This window comes from Ictalurus punctatus, chromosome 6 (genome assembly GCF_001660625.3).
Source record: "Ictalurus punctatus breed USDA103 chromosome 6, Coco_2.0, whole genome shotgun sequence".
Classification (NCBI taxonomy): Eukaryota; Metazoa; Chordata; class Actinopteri; order Siluriformes; family Ictaluridae; genus Ictalurus; species Ictalurus punctatus.
The window spans coordinates 23,617,041-23,638,769 of record NC_030421.2 but is presented as its reverse complement, the minus strand read 5'-3'; the positions used below and the strand labels follow the sequence as shown (position 1 = coordinate 23,638,769).

The 21,729-nt window shown below is 38.8% G+C and overlaps 1 protein-coding gene across 1 annotated transcript; it reads left to right on the top strand.

The window, feature by feature from the left end:
* Window positions 1-213: 213 nt before the first annotated feature.
* hat1 (histone acetyltransferase 1) lies at window positions 214-21,251 on the top strand. Its single transcript, NM_001201471.1, is given in 11 exon segments — window positions 214-250; window positions 1,268-1,339; window positions 2,219-2,294; window positions 2,947-3,067; window positions 6,439-6,618; window positions 6,922-7,043; window positions 8,064-8,168; window positions 8,796-8,902; window positions 9,948-10,099; window positions 16,497-16,613; window positions 20,762-21,251. Coding segments are annotated over 11 exon segments (1,227 nt in total). The 5' UTR covers window positions 214-243; the 3' UTR covers window positions 20,930-21,251.
* Window positions 21,252-21,729: the final 478 nt, after the last annotated feature.

Genomic DNA, 21,729 nt, shown 5'->3' with positions numbered 1-21,729 from the left:
TGAATATGAATCACATGAATATGAATAACATCTAAATGAATCATATGAAAATAAACAAATTATAAATTATAACTTTATTTATTTATAACTGTACCGTTATTGGGACACGTCCAGAGACTGCTTTACGTGAACAGGAAGTACGTCAAAAGCAGCAATATCCAATCACGTGTGAGAGCGGAAGCACGTGGGTAAACAGGACGTACTTTTGCATTTCGCGGGTTATGTGGTAAAGCGTGCATGTAAATGGCGGGTAAGAATGTATTTTTATATTATGTAAGACAATACACGAATGCATTGTCAAATACTGCTGTAGCTATCAGTGCTCTTTAGCGAGTTGACTGGCTAGCATGGTAAACAGCCTCCAGTGAGCTAGCTAGTTAGCTACCTGACAGCTAGCTACACAACTGACTAACTTGGCTAACTATAATTCAGTAATGGCCTGCTAGCAGTAAATACTCGTTAACTTGCTTTTGAGGAATATGTTAATGATAAGTAATGTGTAGGGGGATAAAGATAACAGAACTGAGCGAGGGCTGAACGCCGTGTTTGTAACACGTTGTTAGCCGGGTAACTGTGAAAGGTTAGCATTAAAGCACACATGCGTATATAGCTAGCCAGAGTAGCTGCTGTTGTTTTTGACGTTTTGAATGAGGTAAAGAAGTATAACAGCTCGGTCTAGCTTTGCTAGATAGTCATTACCAGTCGGGTACATTGCTGTTACTTTGCGAGCTAACACTGAGTGCCCACCAACCCATTCATCCACCCATCCATCCATCCGCACCCATCCATCCATCCGCACCCATCCAACTTCGCACGCACACACCTACCCATCCACCCATCCATCTACCTACCTACCCACCCATCCATCTACCTACCTACCCACCCATCCATCTACCTACCTACCCACCCATCCATCTACCTACCTACCCACCCATCCATCTACCTACCTACCCACCCATCCATCCATCTACCTACCTACCTACCTACCCACCCATCTTCCTAGCCTTCTTTTCCTTCAGTAATTGTTCTATCCTGGTCAGGGTCGTGGTAGATCGTGGGAATCCCCCCCTTCACAGGGCAACACTCACACACATTCACACCTAGAGGTATGTTAAGACATATAGTTCTGGAGATTCAGCTAGCATAGTAACATTCACTTCTTCCTTCTCAACTGTCCTCCAACAAACTGGTCACGGTCTTTTTTTATTTTTTTTACCCCCTTATAAAACCAAGTAAACATCTGATTTGCTTTCTGCTTGTCCTTCAGATATGAACGCAATGGAGAAGAAACTGGCCGAATACAAATGCAACACCAATGAAGCGATTTGTTTAAAATTAGGTAAATAATACACACCTGTTGTTCATATGTTCATATATGCTTTGAACATTTCGGAATCCAGCACAGTTTATACACATGCCTAGACTCCTGATTCACCTCACCAGTGATAACAGACTTAAGTCCTATTCAGACTATATTATTTTTTACATGTGGATGTGGGGTAATTATTATTCTGTAAGAATGAATATGTTGGTAAAGATTCCATTATATTCTGGGAAAAGAGGTTTTGTGATTTTTTTTTATTTATTTTTTTTATTTTTATTTTTTTTATTTTCCCCGCTCTGTTAAAAGACACTCTTGGGAGTTTCTTTTCTGTTTTCTCCTAAAAAACCAAACGAGAACTGTCTGAGTGAAAAATCAGTAAAATATAAATGACAGTAAAATATAGATGACATTTAAAAGGACTTGTCAGAGAAGTGAAGGTTTTAGGTAAGTAATTGATTTCCTGGCCTACATGCAACCTTCTAATGATCGAGCTCAATTTGCGCTGAAAGGCAATCTAAAACTAGTGCTTATAATAAGTCAAGTCAGTTTGTATTAAAATGAGGTGGAATTTGAACGCATAATTTTTTTTAGTACGACAACAATGAATACATCACGTAAACACTCCTGTCTCTGGGATTTATAGAGAAATCGCTTATCCCTTGTCGTAATTGCTATAGACATTAACATTGCACAGATTTAACACTACTTAACATGCCTATATCTGGAAAAATAGTACTTTAGTTGGTATGTCATAGCAGGAAAATCACCAAACTTTTCTGTGCTCTGGTCCTTCAAGACTGGAATTGATGTCTCCTTTCTTACATTATATGCATGTGAACAAAGCATACTAAACCAATGTTAGTAATAATGCATGTTTCTCTTTATTTCCTGTAGTACGTTTCGCAGAGGATGTAGATGATGAAAGTACAACGTTCCACCCTGAGTACAGCCATCAACTGTATGGTGATGAGTAAGTACCTGCAAGATTTATAAATATTGAGATCAGTGTTTTAAAAATTTATGTGTGTTTCTTTACAAAAAAATGCAGGGAAAGGGCTTTTTCATAGGCTAATAAACATTCAAGCCACATACAACCCCAAAGCAGTGGGAGAGTCCCTGAATGTTAGTTGTTCATGTCACCTAATTTGAAGCCCTGTATGTTTCTATGACACACTGTGTGGTATCTTAAGCTAGATAATTGGTTATTTCACATGACTCTTTTATTTAATTATGTATGATGGTTTGAGAGAAAATCACTGCAAATTTTATTTAAAAAAAAAAAAAAAAGGTAATTCAGAATTCTACAAACTACTTTGAATAGTTCTTCTTTGTAAACATATTTCAACACGGATGATCAGCCAGGGGAACAGTGATGCTATAGACACCCTGCGATTTGTGGCTCATTTGGAAGCTATTTCCTGTTGGAATTTGGTGTAGTAGTCTACAGTTCAGCACACTACCTGTAATGGTAGATTACTTTCTTTTGCCTGTATGTGTGTGTTATGGTGACCCATTAATGTTTGTTATTCTGCACACTCAGTTTATCATTGTTGATCAAAGAGCTGTGGCTTGTCAAATATAGTCAATGCTCTCTTACTATTTGTTCCTGAATCTCACAACAGTGAAGTGGCATTTGGATACAAGGGTCTTCAGATTCAGCTTTACTACACTGCTGGCAACCTGAGCACGCTGTTCAAAGTGAAGTACACTTCCAAAGTCACTGAGACGTTTGGCTGTGTTCAGGTAGGCTAATAATATTTCCTGTTGTTGTCTTGTGTAAACTTCATATATATTGTACTGATATGAAAGGATGATGTAATTGTACAACCCAAAGCTAACCATTATTTTCCTTTTCCTTCTTTCGTATTTATGGCAAGCGCTGGTTATTGGATAGGACTTCTCCCTTGCAGATGATTACCTGGTCTCCTGTGTAGAAATCAGACTTGTGATTCATGCAGAGCTGTTGGGATGTAGGGCTTAAACCACTGACTATTATGATAATTGAGATTCATTGGTAATTGAAATCTACAGAAATTATAACGGTTGTAACGTGCATTGCACAAATCCCAACAGGTTTTAAAATGTGAGAGAATTTCACACTTGGCAAAAGTTTTTTTTTCTTCTTCTTCTATCTTTTTTATTAAACTTGTTATAAGGTAATTCTGTGTATGGTGGATGATAATTCCCTGATCCCCAAAATAATAATAAAGCGTGACATACTGCATCTTGCTGCACTTGTTTAGGTAGTGTGGATTTTTATTTATTCATTACACATATGTGTGAAAATATTTCGAGCCTTTTTTGTTTTAGTCTTGATGATTATGGCTTACAGCTCATGTAATCAAAAATCCAGTATCTCCGAATATTAGAATAAAGAATTTATAATACAGAAATGTCTACCTTCTGAAAAGTATGTTAATTTATCCACTCAGTACTTGGTTACGGCTACTTTTGTATGAATTACTGCATCAATGCGGCGTGGCATGGAGGCAATCAGCCTGTGGTACTGCTGAGGTGTTCTGGAAGCCCAGGTTGCTTTGATAGCGGCCTTCAGCTCGTCTGTATTGTTGGTCTGGTGTCTCACATAGATTCTCTATGGGGATCAGGTCAGGCGAGTCGGCTGGCCAATCAAGCACAGTAATACAAACCAGTTACTAGTAGTTTTGGCACTGTGGGCAGGTGCCGAATCCTGCTGGAAAAAGAAATCAGTGTCTCCATAAAGCTTGTCAGCAGATGGAAGCATGAAGTGCTCTAAAATCTCCTGGTAGACGCTGCACTGACTCTGGACTTGAGAAAACAGTGGACCAACACCAGCAGATGACATGGCACCCCAAATCATCACTGACTGTAGAAACTTCACACTGGACTTGAAGCAACTTGGATTCTGTGCCTGTCCGCTCTTCCTCCAGACTCTGGGACCTTGATTTCCAAATGAAATGCAAATTTTACTTTCATCTTCCCCGTGATTGTGGTTGTGTGTACTGAACCAGAATGAGAGATTAAAGACTCAGGAAACCTTTTCAGGTGTTTTGTGTTAATTAGCTGATTAGAGCTCTTCTCTGGTCGACATTTCTGTATTATAAATTCTTTATTCTAATATTTTGAGATATTGGATGTTTGATTTCCATGAGCTGTAAGCCGTAATCATCAAGATTAAAACAAACAAAAAAGGCTTGAAATATTTCAGTTTGTGTAATGAATCTAGAATATATGAAAGTTCCACTTTTTTAAATTAAATTACTGGGAAAGAATGAACTTTTCCACGATATCCTTGTGTGTGTGTGTGTGTCTGTCTGTGTAAAATATAATATGCGCACACCTACAAAAGTATTGGAACAAAATATTGCTATTATATCATATAGCCCAGGCCAAGTTGCACCGTCATTCAGATTGCAGTTCAGCTGTTGTTTGTAGTGTAGCAGGTTTCAGATTGCGTAATATCTGCTATAGTTATAGTGTCAGGGTGCGGCACACCATAGTTGTTTATACAGGGGTGGACAAATCACAATCAACGCTGCTTGGATGTTTAGATATTGTAGACTTTTTCTCAGATTGCACCTCTGCCAGTGTTTATTCTGTTCTTCTCAGAATATAGGTATCATTATAAGTGTAACTAATAGTTAGATGAAGTACTTTATCAGGCCACACCACATATAGTGTAGACCATTTAGTAGTAATTCTCTTCAGTAAATATGTACACAGTTCTTCAACAAGAGTAAATTGCTGCTCACATTGAGGTACTCTTCCCCTTTTTAGGTACAGAACAAGATGCTCTTTAATTAAAATGAAACCTTTTATGTAAGAATTAGATCTTACACTGGCATTTACCTTTGTTGCGCTTTCAGCTGAAAAGATGATGTATTCCCGAATAGACTAAAAGCTCTGAAGAAGCACAGTTAGTTAATATAGTGACCCAACAATGCACTCTTTATATTGAAGATTGCAATTTGTAAATGTTGTATAGAAGAGAGCAGGGACAATCTGACTTGTTTGTCCTTTGCCTTTTATGTGCATCCCCTGATTCTCTTATTCGTCAGAAATGCAGTTGAGTTGTAACAATAGTGAAGTGTTTCTCAGACGCAGGTGCATTGCTTCCTGGCTGATATTAGCTGATGTCTGAAAGAGCAGGAATTAGCGCTGTGTTGCATTAGCCTTTTGTTGCGCATTTTGTCCTTGTCCTTCTTCATTTCCCTGTTTTGAATGTGGAGCAGCGAGAGGCCTGCTACAGAACTAATGCCTATCACGCGTCTAAATGGTGCCAAAGGCCCTGCTTAGCAACTTAATACGAAGTGTTCTCATGTCAATCCGCATGGAAATGGATACAATGCAAACATCGCAGCTGAAGCCACTGCGCATTCTGCTGAGTAAAAAAATCCCAAAGAGGGCAAAGGGGGGTCTTTTGTCTGCCCAGGAGCCACTGAATGGCAGGGGCAAACTTGTTTGATTGAGTTCACTCACCAGGCTTAGAGGAGAGGAGCCTATTATCGATGCCTGTTTTTTTTTGTTTTGTGTGTTTTTTTTTTTTTGTAAGGTTGAGATCAATTCATTAAATTTTATTGCCCTGTGAGAAGCAGAGATGCATTATTGTGGGGGGACTTCATCAAATATTCATGGTTTAAGATAAGTAGTAAATGTATTCAATTAAGTGGTCTTTCAGAGAGGATTGGCGAGAGGGGGGCTGAAGGCCTACTCAGCTGACAGGACTAATTGCCTAATGGTTCTCTTTTTTTGTTCGGCAAAAATATGTATTCTTTCTTTTTTAGTTTCACGTGTGCTATGTCAATCAAGGCTGAAGTATAGCCTAATGACAGAACAATAGGGCTTTATTCTGTTGTTGCTCCAGCGGGGTTACATGAAAGACCATAGAGCACTGGGAATAACGTTTTGTGTATCGGTGTGCTTTTAACTTGGTGTATGCAATTCCAAGAATACATGTAAGCCCCTTTTGAATTATAGTAGTTTATTTATTACACTTTATTCATGTAGCTGCAAAATACGTCAGTTTTTAAGGTAATAAATTCTATCTTTAACCCATCATGTACCGTATAAAATACATGATAGAAATATGACTAACTTGTACTAATCCTTCTGATATGTTTCTTGTGTGCGTTTAGCCTGATGATGTGGAAGGGAAGATCAGAGAGATCATTCCTCTAGGCTTTAGCTCCAACACAGATGACTTTATCTCTCTCTTGGAAAAGGAGGCTAACTTCAAGCCATTTGGCAGCCTCTTGCACACCTACAAAGTTCACAATGTGGAAGAGGGAGCAGATTTTACTTACCTGATACACAAGGTACTGCCAGGTGCTGTGACAGAAGAAGCTTTGGGGATGGTGGCTGCCTCCACTGAGTGATGTCTTTAAAACAATTTAATCCAGTGACAGTATTACTTGTACATCTTTGTTATTGCTGCATAATTTCTTGTACAGGTTCACCAGTACACACTGGTTCAGTAATGTGTAGTTAATGTTTAATCAGAAGTTTTACTTTCCTGTAAATACTGTATATTTGTCTGTGACTGCTTTATTAAGAATAATCCCTGGGGCGTACACATGACCGTCTTGATGTTGAATCTCTTTGTGTTGTTGCCTTATAAGGCAGATATCTCATGTCCAGGATTCAGAGAACACCATGAGCGCCTTCAGACATTCCTTATGTGGTTCATCGAGACGGCCAGCTTTATTGATGTAGACGATGATCACTGGGATTTCTTCCTTGTGTGAGTTGTGAGCTGTTTTTGATTCTTTGTACTTTCCTGCACTGGCAGCATAAACCTAGGTGCCTCAGGCCTGTAGAGCATACGTGTTCCTACATGGGTTGCTAAACTGTTTCTTGATATAAGTGTTTTCTTTACATGTGATAGGACTGTTATCTCTGTTAATTGAGGTAAAAGTGTAAAAAAAAAATTTTTTTAAAAAGTTCAAGGTCCAAATTTAGAGCAATTGTGGCTACACGAAACATTTGTGAGCCTGCATTTCGAAACATTAACCTTTGTGTCAAGTTTGATCACTGAAGGGAACTGGAGAGAAGAAAGTTGTCAGGATTACTAAGAGTACTGAACAGGATCATACTGTCGGGAAAATGCTCTTTTCTCTCTTAGTCAGGTGCATGTGCGTATACACACACACACACATTTGAGCGGACGCAACTACCACTCATTGTGGTGCTTGCAACCAATTACCAAGCCTGTTTAATTATATTTCCCCCTTGTATAGAGGTGAACTGTTCATCTCATATAAGAGTTTCCTTTTGTGTTGTTTGTCTCTTTTCTTTGCTGTCCTTATTTTTTGGCAGAGCAAGAGGCTGAACTGAATGCTGTTGTCTTTTGAAACAGTGAATGGAATCTCTAGCAGTCGAAAAGGAGACTCCGCTAGTGTTTTCTTTAGTGTGGCACCTATTAAAGCTGACAATAGGCAAATGGACTGGAGAGATTTGAAGAGGCTAGATGCCTCCCTCTCTCTGCTCTACTGTTCTCTAAGTTGCAGTGCACCAATTAAGTGCATAATGCATTCACTCTCTACAGCAGGTGCACAGACTGCAACTGCTCTGCTCTCTGCTCCAGCATGCTCACACTGACAGGAGGCCAGAGCGAGAAAACAAGCAGCGTGCAAGAGAGGGTGGGGAAGGATGGCCAAAGTAGAGAAAGAGAGAAGAGTTGAAAGAGTGCTAGAAGAACCAGTGCATGGGAGCGTGCCTATGATTGACCTGGTTGCCTTTTGTGTTCTCTCTCCCTGTACAGATTTGAGAAATACAATAAGGATGGGGAGACTCTCTACGCTACGGTTGGCTACATGACAGTGTATAATTACTACGTATACCCAGACAAAACCAGACCACGTGTTAGGTAATTACCAGGGAAGCACGTGCCTTCTCTCTCCTTTATTCTTTGAAAAAAGGGAAAAGAAAATTATACATCTCTGGCTCTCTTGTCCCTGAGTGCCCCAAATTGCTGGCTTATATATCCTATAAGCCAATCCCCATTTGCTTATTATAAGGATGGCAAAATCAGCAGCACCCATCAGAAAGCCCATTTTGAAAATCAGTGTAATATATTGATTGGCACAACATAGTAACATTTCATTATGTTGGCCAAGTGAATGAACAAAAATAATCTTTTGGTAGAGATTATATCAAGTTGTTATACTGGAGAAAAGAACGCTGTCTGGACATGAAGTGTGTGTATAGAACAAAACATATTGTCATATCTGTATCAGGTCATCATCATGATCATAATGTCCATTGTATCAAGGAAAGCTGAATAGGACTGGGAGATATAGGGAGGGCTGGCATTAGGTGTATATTAGCTGGCACTATGGGATGAGCAAAGAACAATATTTAAAATCTTGGCCTGTATGTTGATGTGGTTAGAACTCAGGTCTTATTCTTATGGTCCTGTAAAGGTTGTCTTTGGTGTTTGTGTGTTTGAACCTCTTGTTCTTTTGTCTCACTTTTTTGTCTTTTTCTATTTCAGTCAGATGCTGATCCTGCCACCATTTCAGGGTGAAGGACATGGAGCCCAGCTGTTAGAGACGGTTCATCGGTTCTACTGCAACCTACCTAAAGTTCAGGATATCACGGGTATTCTGGGATGAAAACTGTTTAACAGAATTTGTACAGTGTGGTTATACATGGGCTAATATTCATACTGCACACCAGTTGCTGGATTGTGTCACTGGTTTGCACGTCTTGCTTCCATAACAGGTACTCAGATGAGCCATACACAGGTATGATTGCAGAATGCATGTTACATTTTCCTTTTTTCCTAATGAAAATGGAATAAAGTACTTTTTATGTAGTTTCTTGAAACTTTCTTTAAGTGTGTGAGAGCGGAATGAACAGAGCCTTCTTATCAAGGGTAGCTGTTGGCTGAATTTAAATACCTCTCTGCCACGGCTGTGTATGGAGCTCTCCGGTCCAACGTGTGGCAAGGTGGGAGGGATGTATGTAAATTGCAGGCAGTTTGCAGCTGAAATGTGCTGGCCACATGCTGCTGCTCAGGCTCTCTCACACAATGGCATAATTATTGAGCTGTGTGGGGAGAGAGAGATTAGCTTTCATTCAAACTGAATACGCAGCTCCACTCTACTACGGCAGACCTGCAGCCACCATTTGTACAGCCTTTGTTTGTTCTTTTTGTTCTATTTTTGTGCTCTTTTTACTTTTTGTACTGTTTCTCTCTGTCTCTATCTACTGTTAATGTTATGCCACATGTTAGAAAGTGAAAGTTGTGTCTTACCAGCAGTCCATAGCCTCTCTGGTTCTCTCGATCATTTAATCTATATGGGACACCCACACTACAGCATTGCCATTTTTTGTTGTTTTGGCTCTGTATTCCAACACATTGAATTTTTAATAAAGTCATGAGAACAAGATTGAAGCACAGCATTGGTTTAAGAGTATTTACATATAAAGTATATATTGGATTTGGTTATTTTTCATTTTAAGCCCAAAAGTAAAAAAGATGCGTATAGTGAAAACAAGCTAAAACATATCATTAACAACAAAAACATTTTTAACACTTCATTGTAATAGAATAAATGGACACTTGTTGCTGCCAGATTATAGGAGTTTGTTTGTTTAGTTGCTTTAAGTTGATCCTTTTGTGTGTGTTGAATTTTCCTAGCGGAAGACCCATCTGACAATTACGTGAAGTTGAGGGACTTTGTGCTGGTGAAGCTGTGTATGGATCTGCCTTCTTTCTCCACTGAAAAATTGCCTCTGGGCTTTAGTGAAGAAATGGCTACTGAAGCTCGAGAGAAGCTCAAAATCAACAAGGTATGAGCTACATACTTAATACAACACATGATACTTCAAGTTTAAGTGAAAAAGGAGCTGCTCCAGTGCTTTCAAATTCAGTACTCAATCTGCAGTTGGTATATTCTTTATATGCAGTTGCAATCAAAATGATTCAACCCCCATTGCAAATCAAGTTTATTTATAGACTTTCAGCTGTTTGCAATGAACAAATCAAACAAAAGCAATTGAAATGGTTCAACACAATGAATGGTTTCCCCAAATTCAACTGAAAATGTAACTTATAATGACTTCTCCAGTTTCAAGATAATTCGACCTCCTGAATAGAATCCCTCACAGCAGCACAAATATGCAAAATAGTTGTCTCAATCACACCTGATGCAACTAATCAAGGCCTTCGTTAGTTGCACCAGGTGTGCTTGAGCTGGAACACATGAAATACCTGAACTGGCTAGGGGCAGAAAATAATGAAATACCTGGACAGGGCAGAAAGATGAAGCTGTCAACAGCTGCAATCAGATTTTTGAGAAGGCAGGTTGTGAAAAACCCTGGAGTGACTGCAAAAGACCTGCAGCAAGACTTGGTGGTAACGGGCACTGAGGTTTCAGTGAGCACAGTAAGGCGCGTACTAAACGCAGAAGGTTTCCATGCCAGAACTCCAAGACGTGCACCACTACTGACCCAAAAGCACAAGAAATGTCAGCTCAAAATCATATAAATAAGCCACAGAAGTTTTGGGATTGTGTTCTGTGGAGCGATGAAACAAAACTGGAACTTTTTGGCATAATGGATCAGCGGTATCTTTGGAGGAAGAAGAATGAAGAAAGAACACTCTGTCCACAGTCAAGCATGGTGGAGGCTCGGTGATGCTCTGGGGCTGCTTTGCATCCTCTGGCACTGGAAACCTGCAGCATGTGGAAGGCAAGATGGCTTCATTGGAGTATCAAGAAATCCTAGGAGAAAACGTCATGCCCTCTGTGAGGAAGCTGAAGCTTGGGTATCATTGGACCTTCCAACAGGACAATGATCCCAAGCACACCACAAATTCCACCAAGGCTTGGTTGCAGAAGTCGTCCTGGAAGATTCTACAGGGTCATCACAGTCACCTGACTTGAACCCCATAGAAAATCTCTGGTGGGATTTGAAGAAGTCAGTTTCAGCACGCAAACCCAACAATATTACTGACCTGGAGGTCATTGCTCATGAGGAATGGGATAAGATTCCTCAGGAACACTGACAGAAGCTGGTGTCTGGCTATGCATCTTGTTTGCAGCAGGTCATAATAGCAAAAGTGTGCTCTACGAAGTACTGAAGATGCTTGCCATGAAGGGGTTGAATAATTTTGTGACTGGAGAAGTCATTCTAAGTTGCATTTTCAGTTGAATTTGGGGAAACTACTTGAAGCATTCGATGTGTTGAACTATTTCAATAGCTTTTGTTTGATTTGTTCATTGCAAACAGCTCAAAGTCTGTAAATTTTGACAATAAACCTGATTTGCAATGGGGGTTGAATCATTTTGATTGCAACAGTATTTTTTTCTTCAAAAGTGACAAATGTGAGTTATGATGATTGAATAATATATAATTAACTCTCCATCTCAGTTTGGAGCCACATGAAAGTATTTGACCTTAAATGACCTTTCACTACACCCACATCCACACACCCCACTGGAAGCTGGCCATTAGTGAATGGGTGGGAGTTCACCTCAGTGTGCTCCCTGTATGACTTCTTTCTGTCTGCACTTAGGCCGCTATGTAACTGCGCCAATTACGTCCCACCAGAGTAGGGTATAACTAATATTCTGTAATAACTGTATTCTAATTAAGCCTACTTTTTCTGATAACACAGTAATGTAATGCATTGCATTTTAAATTTATGTAATTTGATTACAGTTACTGATGTCAATAAAATTACGTTGCTTGCATTACTAATATATTGTTAAGAAAACAATATCAAGTAGAATGCATTTTTAAAATACATCACGTTTTGTGTGGCTGCCAGGGGTATAACCTTTCCTGGGCATTCGGGGCTGTAGCCCGGAAGATTTTTTCTTTAGCCCCAAATAATTCTCCACTTGGAGTGGTTCGTCACTACGTAACTGAATGCCAGTAAAAGAAGACGGTGGTGTTAAAAATTTTATATCTTCAGTGAACGGAGGCGAGACCAGTCAGACACGGTTTACAGGAAAATATGGGGAAACATTTGTGTCAATTTTGCCAAATTCTAGCTCACACAGGCAGTGTGAGGGGGGAAAATGGATATACTATCTTTTATTTCTTTTCTGGCCATGTTGTTTGTGAGTGATTATCACAGTCTGGTGCCTGTACCATGACAAAGTCCTTCTAGTAAAATCTGTCCACACTGTGGCCATTTTGGCAGTGCTCCCGGGTTCAATTATTTTCAGTCATACAAGACCAGGTTTCCGTCTACTTGAATGGCGAGACACCCCCATATACCATAAAAGGATTGACAGTATAACTTCAAACAATTAATTGAAATGGTTATTAAAATTTGGTAAATAATCTTTGACACAAATAACATGGGGAAATTCATAGTCAAGTGTATACAAAATAAGTACACCCCATGGAAATTAAAAAAAAAAAATTTTTTTAAACTTTTTTGGACAAGCAAATATTTGATCCTCTTTGAAACAGTGCTTATTAATAAAGTTGATGCACTCAATCAAATGACACAAAATCGACATTTTTAGTAATTTTCCCAATTTAAATTAACTGGGGGGGAAAAGTCACATACACCCACAAAAACGAAAAAGTAAGTACACCCCTACATTTATCACACCTTCAAATCCATAACATTAGAATCAGGTGTTCAAGTTTAGTTGCCAGTGATTAGAACCTGCTTAGTGAGTGCAGGTGGAACCTGTCTGATTTATACCCCTCTCATATCTAGTGTCTGGTGTTCCCTTTGTTATTGAGGTGTGTGGTGTCATCATGCCAAGATCTAAAGAGTTCTGTGAGGCCTTCAGAGAAAGGTTGTGGATGCCTAGGAGTCTGGCAAGGGATTTAAAAAGATCTCCAAATTATTTGAAATACATCATTCCACTGTAAGGAAAATCATCTACACTGTGCAGATTTCAAACAACTGCCAATCTGACCATCTGCCAATTGCCAATCAGACCATCTGATGCAAAAAGAAGTCTCCAAGGACCCCAAAATTTCATCACATGATCTAATAGTAACTGTTGGTGTCAAAGTGCATACTTCTACAACCAGAAAGAGATTGCACAAATTGAGCATATACGGTAGGCAAAGACCAGACCTTTTGGAATAATGTGCTCCGGACGAATCAAAGACAGAGTTGTTTGGCCACAGTAACCGCAAACATGTTTACCGTAGACAAAAGACAGCTTTTCAGGAGAAGCACAGTGGTGGAAATGTTACAGTTTGGTGTTGCTTTTTTGCCTCAGGGACTGGACAGCTTGCATACATTGATTCAACTATGAATTTTGCATCAAATCAAGGAGTGCTTGAAGATTATGTGAGGCCATCTGTCCAAAAGTTGAAGTTGATATGAAAGTGAATCTTTCAACAGGATCATGCAGGGTTCGTACAAGGTGCTTGAATTTGGCTTTTTGAAATTTAAGTACTGGAAAAGCTTGAAAATAGGCATATTTTTAATCTAGTGGTGCTTAAAAAGTGCTTGAAATTATAAAAAAGTCAATATATACGAAATCGCTAAAAACTTTAGTCTTCATTTTTGATAGAACACATATCCTTTGACTCAAAATATGACTCCCTGCTGTGGCCCCTCCCCCTCCTCCTCCTCCCGCTATTCACTCACTCATTGTGACAGAGACAGCAACTTTTTTGTTGTGTTTCCCTTTTCTTTTTTCATTCTTTCAAAAAATTACCTAGCGACAACTCTATCGACTTTTTGGGCAAACCTTGGCAACTTCCCATTCAAGAGATTGGCCAGTACTGCCCCGTGAGCGTGAGGTCCTGCTTTCCCGCTGCAGGTACTCCTCTCTCTGTCCGCCTGCTCTGTTCAGTGAGGGGCAGAGAGGAGCAGCACATTCATTCTCTGTCTCTGAGTGATCGTTTTACCTGTAAATATAGCTGAAATCACAGCACGGCCGTTGTCTTTAATTTATGTGTGTGGTGCTTTTGTTAGACGACGTCATGGTTATAAAATCAGGATTTTAGCAGTGCAGAGCAGTAGCTTGGACGTGACTGTTGTTAACATGTAGTCTAAATGGGTTGCGTTTCAGTCACTGTTTTCATACTCGTTCTCTTGTCTGACAGCAGAAAAATATGTAAATGAGAACAACTTTATTGGGAATTCAGCTGTATTAAAATATAGTATGTGAGTACAGAGTAGTGAATGAATGCATAATGAATATGCTAATTGGCGCATGACATCTAGCAACTTTTAGCGACTTTCCATTGAAACTTTTTGGCAACAGTGCTCCTGTCACTCATCCAGAGTGTACGTTATGGTGAAGACAAAGCAATGCCTGGGAAATGCAAATTTAGTCCAGCATGGCTGGAAAAGGTGCCATATAAAATTTGGTTGTGTTGTATTATTATTATTATTATTATTATTATTATTATTATTAATTGTTTTGAAATTTACAAAGAAAAACAAATAAAGAATATGTTTGATTGACATCTCTTGTGGGGGGCACGGTGGCTTAGTGGTTATCACGTTCGCCTCACGCCTCCAGGGTTGGCGAGTCGATTCCTGCCTCTTGCCTGTGTGTGCAGAGTTTGCCTGGTCTCCCCGTGCTTTGGGGGTTTTCTCTGGGTACTACAGTTTCCTCCCCCAGACCAGAGACATGTGTTGTAGGCTGTAGTGTATGGATGGGTGTGTGAATGTGAGTGTGATTTGTACCCTGCGATGAGTTGGCACCCTATACAGGATGTCCCCTGACTTGTGCACTTCAATAGGCTCCAGGTCCCCTTCGATAGGCTCCAGGCTCCCCATGACCCTGTGTAGGATAAGCAGTACAGAAATTGGAAGGATGGCTGGACACCTCTTGTATAGTCCCTGAAAACAAAAAAATTGTGTTTTAAAAGTCCTGGTATTTCATTATGATGAATCTGTACGAATCCTGATAATGATCCTGAGCACACTAGCAAATCCACCAAGGACTGTCTCAAAAAGAAGACTTGAAGGGTTACAGAATGGCCTAGTCAAAGTCTGGATTTGAATCCCATTGAAATGTTGTGGGGGGATTTGAACTGGGCAGAACATGCAAGAAAACTCTCAAACATCTTGCAACTGAAAATATTACATGAAAGAGTGGTCAAAAATTCCAGTAAGCCTGGTGGACAATTATGCAAAATGCGTACAAGAGGTGATTTCTGCTAAAGGGGGCAACACTACCTTCTAATTCCAAGGGTGTACTTAGTTTTCCACAGAAGAATATCACTTTTTTATATATATATTTTTGCTGAATAAATGATCGAAAAATACAATTTTCTCTGTGGTTTTGTTCAGGTATATCAACTTTATTAAGAGGCACTGTTTCAAATGTCAAAAAAGGCAAAAATTTCCATGGGGTTTACTTATTTTTTCACATAACTGTAATTAAAACAATTACAGTTATGTGAAAAAATTGTTTCAGCTACTGCTCATGCGTGATTCTCCATTATTACAGTGGAAGGCACCTTGCATGTGCTCATGTGTCACTATAAGAATCTGATGGGCTAAAGCTACGTCCACGTTAGTCCGGATAGATCTGCACTGCGTTTACACTGGTGTTTTCCAAAGATTGCTTGTCCACATTGAAACATGTGAAACGCTTACATCCTTTTACTGCGCACGCGTAAAAACGTTAAAAGCCTGCATTTTCCTTCAGGCATTTATTTACTTTCCGTCACTTTGAATTGATGCAACAATGTCAAGGAAAAGCATCAAGTTTTTTAAATGCACAGACGAAGAGGTAGCATTGTTGCTGCATTGTTTTTTTAATATCTCTGTTTTCTCAGTCCACATTTTCACATTTATCCACTGCGAAGAGTGTTTTCGAAAAGCTCAATTTTTGCTGGACAAAAACGCCGTCCCAAAAGGTAGAGAGAAGGGTGCTTTTTCAAATGTATTCGAATTAATCCAGATGTGGACGTAGCCTAAGTGTGTTTGTGCCCTGACTACCTTTGAAATGAATGTATTACTGTATGCCTACAACAGGCATATGACCCCAATTACACTTGTATTTACCGTTGTCCACTTTTGATCCGATTCCTCAAGATGAATGTTAATACCAGGTCTAAACTGGGTCTGTGTAAATCTGAGAACTATGTTTTCCAAACAAGACAACGTTACTGTCCTTTTGTTTTGTTTGAAATTAACAGCTTTATGTCCCTGTGATATTTTTAGTTTTCCCTACAAACGGGAATGAGACGACTACTACTTTTCACCATGATTTTATGAAGCATTTTGCCATTTTGTGTGCAGAAGCATGCCAGGCGGGTGTACGAGATTCTACGTCTCAGGAACACGGACATGAGCAACGAGGAAAAGGCCAGAGAGTTTCGGCTAGAGGTGAAGAAAAGACTTTTTGGGCCTTACAGGGTAGGTGTCTCTACCTGATTTTCTGTGATGCATCAGAATCATTTATCCCTTTTATTAACATGAATTTAATAGAAAATCCAAAAAAAAAAAAGAAAGAATTTATGACTAAATAAAGATCTGTATCTTGACTTTCACAGCTATTAAATAAAAGGGAATAAATAACCTACTGGAGTGTTGAGGGATTCTAAAGCCAAAGATGATGGAGACTGACTACCTGATCTTTGGCAGCTGTGTGATTTGCACCATGCATGCACACTGTTGTCATGGAAGTTTTTACTCACTTAGACTTTCCTAAGATAAGAGAACTTTATTGATCCCACACTGAAGAAATTCCCTAACATCACACTTAAATCATATATAAAGCCAAAGTAAATAAAGCTCAGAAAAAGTCCAAGGAAAGGAGCCATGATTTAAAATGAATTTTCAGTTCAGCTGAACATTTGCTCTATATGTGTTCTATAAATTCTCAGAGCAACTCTTAGCTAGGAATGGGGCTTATTCATAGGAATAAACCTTAAGCATAAAGTACAAAGACATCACCATAAATCAGTCAACCACATCCCATAGTATGAGCCAGCAGAAATGCCCGAGAATTTACCAGTGTTAAATTATCTTCTTAATAATAATAAGAGGAGGACATTCATGCTTCATAATTTGAATACATTTGTGTGAAGTCCAAAGAAAACCAGCATTTGATAAGCTACGGTCATGGTAAGAATTTGTATAATGCCATTTAAACAATCGTGGGTGCATGATTTTCATGTCTCAGTGCTGCCACGTTTTCTTCTTTTTATTGTTATTTCCTTAATAGACTTAATTTTGAAGCACTTCTAAACATTCACACATTTAAGAGTATTTTTTTTTTAGCGTAGAGAAATTTTGGGTATTGCTGCCATATTAGGCCTAAGTATAGGAATACATTTTCTGATTTCTAGGAATTTTGCCCCTTACATTTTACTCTGAGATGATTTTTACGGGACCTCTTTACAGCCATGATTAAGGATTTGTATCTCAGTGAAGGAAAACAAGGAGTGTATCATGAAAATATAATATTGTGATACTGAAGACATTTCTCTGATACACAATCTGTATCATGGTTTGCTAACATATGTATATAGGTTTTCTAACAGTAGTCGGGAGTTTTTTTTTTAAAACAAAACCTGTATAGTTTAAGAATTTTTAAATTTTATGTCTACAAAATTAAATTATTTAAAATAAAACTATAAAAAAAAAAAAAAAAAAAACATTTTGCAATCTTAAGCTGTGTCCAGTTGGATTATGTCATAGATAAACTAAATTAAAAAGTTACTAATGATATCACAATATCTCAGAAGAAAAGTGTATTGTGACATGATTTATCATGATATAAAAATTATATTGTCATGTCACCCAGGCCTAGTACACATCAATGTTCAAAATCATTTGTCCCCGCTCTCTCTCACTCACACACACACACACACACACACACACTCTTTTATTCATGACTGAGCTTACTTGCTCGCCCGCCTTCTCACTCTTTGTGGAGCAATTTCAGAATTGCAGCAGTGCTTGTTAAATTCTAATGAGCCTACTATGTGTAACCTTTCAAACATTTAATTATGATACATGGTCAGTATTTTCACAAGCGTTGATAATTTTATACCTCAGGTGGAGTTCTAATTTAACAGTCTGTTAACAGCGGTGATTAATCGCTAAACATCAATTTTCTTTCATTCTATTCTTCAAAATTCATTTCCGGGTTTTATTCTAAAAGGTGTGAAATTGGCTTTGGTGCCATGATTCTTGTAAGATAAACATTTCTAATTCTAGGGTCAGTTTTAGAAGCAAAACTAGATAATGCATTTGCAACACATAATCCACAGAAGGTGAAAACTGTGTAGTTCAGTCAACTACTTGCATCTGTCAGTAGCTGCTTGGTATACCAAAGTTCTCTTGCATCCGTCTGATTGCTCTCATCTCTTCAACTGTAAACATTTGTGTAAATAAATAAATAATGTAAAGCATTTTGCACATGGTCAGTTGTATGCAGTACCATTTTGAAGTCGCTTTAAAAAGAGATGGAAATACATTTGCTGTATTAAAACATCCCTTAAAATTTGGGTCACATAACAGAAAGATGTGCAGGAGTGGACAAATGATAAATTTATGAGGTAGCCTACTGGACAAGTGTGCTGCACAATCCCATGTTTTAGTTGCTTGTAACCCTAATTGGTAGCTACTGTAATGTAATTGTGTATGGCAACCTAGTCACATAGTTTAGGGCATTAGTAAAGAATAAGGGAAAGGAACTAGCATATGAATTTCCAGGGAGGAAATGGCTATGTAGCAATAGTCCTCGTCCTCCTGTAGAACATCAACAAAAAGTCATGTAGTGTTTGTGACAGATTATGCATATTCTACTAGCAGGAGTTTTATATGATGGCTTTGCACTCCAACTTTATTTTGCTTGTTTATTTTTTTTTATGATGTTGAAAAGTCCATCTGTCATCTGTTCATTCGAATTATGGCTGAAGCTAAAGTTTTCAGGAAGCTTGATCTCCAGGAACACTGATTTAAATGGTCAAAGTTTGCTATACTGAGAATTTAGTTCTACAAACAAGATTCTGCAGAAAGTGGATCTAGATACAAAAGCATATTATTAGTGTAAATGCCTTACTCAGTCGTACCAGAGAGGTTTACTCTAGATCTGATCTATTCAGCTAGCAGTTGTATAACTACTGTGAACAGCAGTGGAGAATTGTTGTCAGCTTTGTCTGCAGACTGTGCTCCGAGTTAAACATTTACCAGAAATATAGGATCAGTGGGGACTGCTGGATCATGGCTCCCTAACCTCTAACTATGATGTTAACCAGGATCGAGCCTCCTGACAGAAAAAAAAAATGGGACATAGACGAGAGTGGAAAAAAATGAGATTGAAAAGGAAATTGGAATTCCTTAGTAGGAGAGAATGGAGGGATCTGGAGGCCAGATGCTCTCTCTCCTGGTCCCCTGTTCTCCCTCCCTCTCTCTCACACTCTTGCTCAGCTTCCCTCGGGGGGAGAAGGGGACTGTTAGGGTGTATGTTTTTGCACACAGGTGGGAATGGTATGTATAGTATAATGTATATGCGTGTGCTACAACGGGGGGCAGTATGGGGAATGTGTGCATTCAAAAGAGAAAGTACATTCTTACATACATTCTTCTTTTTTGTGTGTCCTTCAATCATTATGGGTCTGTGGGATATTTGAAATGACATCCTCTCATTTTCTCTCCCTCCATTTGAGAAGTGTTTAACTGATTGTAATTGTTAAACTGATCATTTAAATTTGGAATATTTGACCATGTACTATTGGCACCCTTCGTAGAGATTTAGTTCTGTTTAGTTTAATCTGACATTGAAAATATTTTCTCCGACAATGCTTGATAAGATTGGAGAATAAAGCACAAGAAATGTGAGACCCACATCTTAATACAGAATTTCTTCAGATCCTCCAGGGTTCTAGGTCCTTCTTCCTTCAGCTCACCCCACAGGTTTTCAGGTGCCTGAGATTGCCATGTTGACAACTTGATTCTGTTGTCACTGAACCATTTTTGTATGCATTTTGGGTAATTGTTTCTGCCAGAAGATCCATCCACAGCCCAGTTGTAGCTTCTTGGCAGAAGCAACCTGATTTCCATTTATAATTTTCTGGTACTTTATGAGTTCCATGATGTTCCCAGTCCCTTTATAGGGAAAAACAACCCAACATCTTCACCAATCTTCAACCTTACTTAAATGTTGAATACATGCTTTTATACCCAACTCTCCTTAATTGTTTGTTACTGAAAGACAATTTTAGTTTCATATGATCATAGAATCCGGTTCCTGTCAAAGTTCCAGCAGCATCAAGAGAATTTCAGGTGCTTACGTTTGTGGCTAGATGGAATAAAAGGCTTTGTTCTGGTGCGTCTTCCAAATAGTTAGTTGGCATAGAGGTGGTGTCTAATTGTAGATTTGGAGACTTTATACCCCAATGAAACAGGAAGTCATGGATGACGTTGTTTGGTCTGTTGAGTTATTTAATTAAAATTAATGTTTAGTTATATGTATAAGCCAAATAAATTGCAGTAAATTATTGGTGTTTGCAACATCTAATACGAGGCTGTACTGTCATTTGTTTACTGCGTAGAAGAACCAGCGTGAGCTGACTAAGATGCACAAGTGTTTGAGTCCAGAGGAACTGGCATCCCACAGCAGTCAGATGGACACAAAGCTACAGCATGAAGAACTGGAGAAAAGCTACCAGGATGTTCTGGCAGAGTATCGTAGAGTGCTCGAAAGACTGGCCCAGGCATGAATGCACCCAGTGGGGGGGTCAGGGGTAGGTTGCTGTAGCAGGGGTTAGATGAGTGCTCAGCTATAACATGGATACACACACTTGACAACACCATGCCACCTCCTACCATTTTGTTTTGAACACCATACCTTAAACGGCATAAAACGTCACAGAAAAAACTGGATCTCATTTGAATCACATTTCTTCACTTGTCACTGATGTTTTGGTCTGCTTTTTTAAATGATTTCCTTTTCTCCTTGTATTTCTGTGTCAGACTCAGATGTGAGATTAAATAGGTTTTGAAGCACTTCCTATGAAAAGAAATAAATGTTTTGTATATTGATCAACTGTGTACTGATTTTGTTCAAAAAGATTTTTTAAAAATCATGTCATGCCAACTTTTTCTTCTCTATCTCGTTTCCTTAGCGACCTGTGTTGAATTTTAATATTTGTTTTATCCCACTCATATTCATAACCATTACCTGCCAGATAAAGAGCACTGTGATGAGTATATGTGCATAGATTATTGCAGTGGAGGCTGCACAACAAGAAATGTGTGATGGCTGCTGATGTATGAAAAAATATTTAGTGTAATGGAGTTTAGAGCCATTCATTTTGTTCAGACCTCAAGCTACTCTTGTCTTCCATGAAGATACAATGCATCCAGAAAGTATTCACTGCGCTTCAGAAAGGTGTGTGCCTTTCCAAATCATGTCCAATCAACTGAATTTACCACAGGTGGACTCCAATCAAGTTGTAGAAACATCTCAAGGATGATCAGTGGAAACAGGATGCACCTGAGCTCAATTTTGAGTGTCATG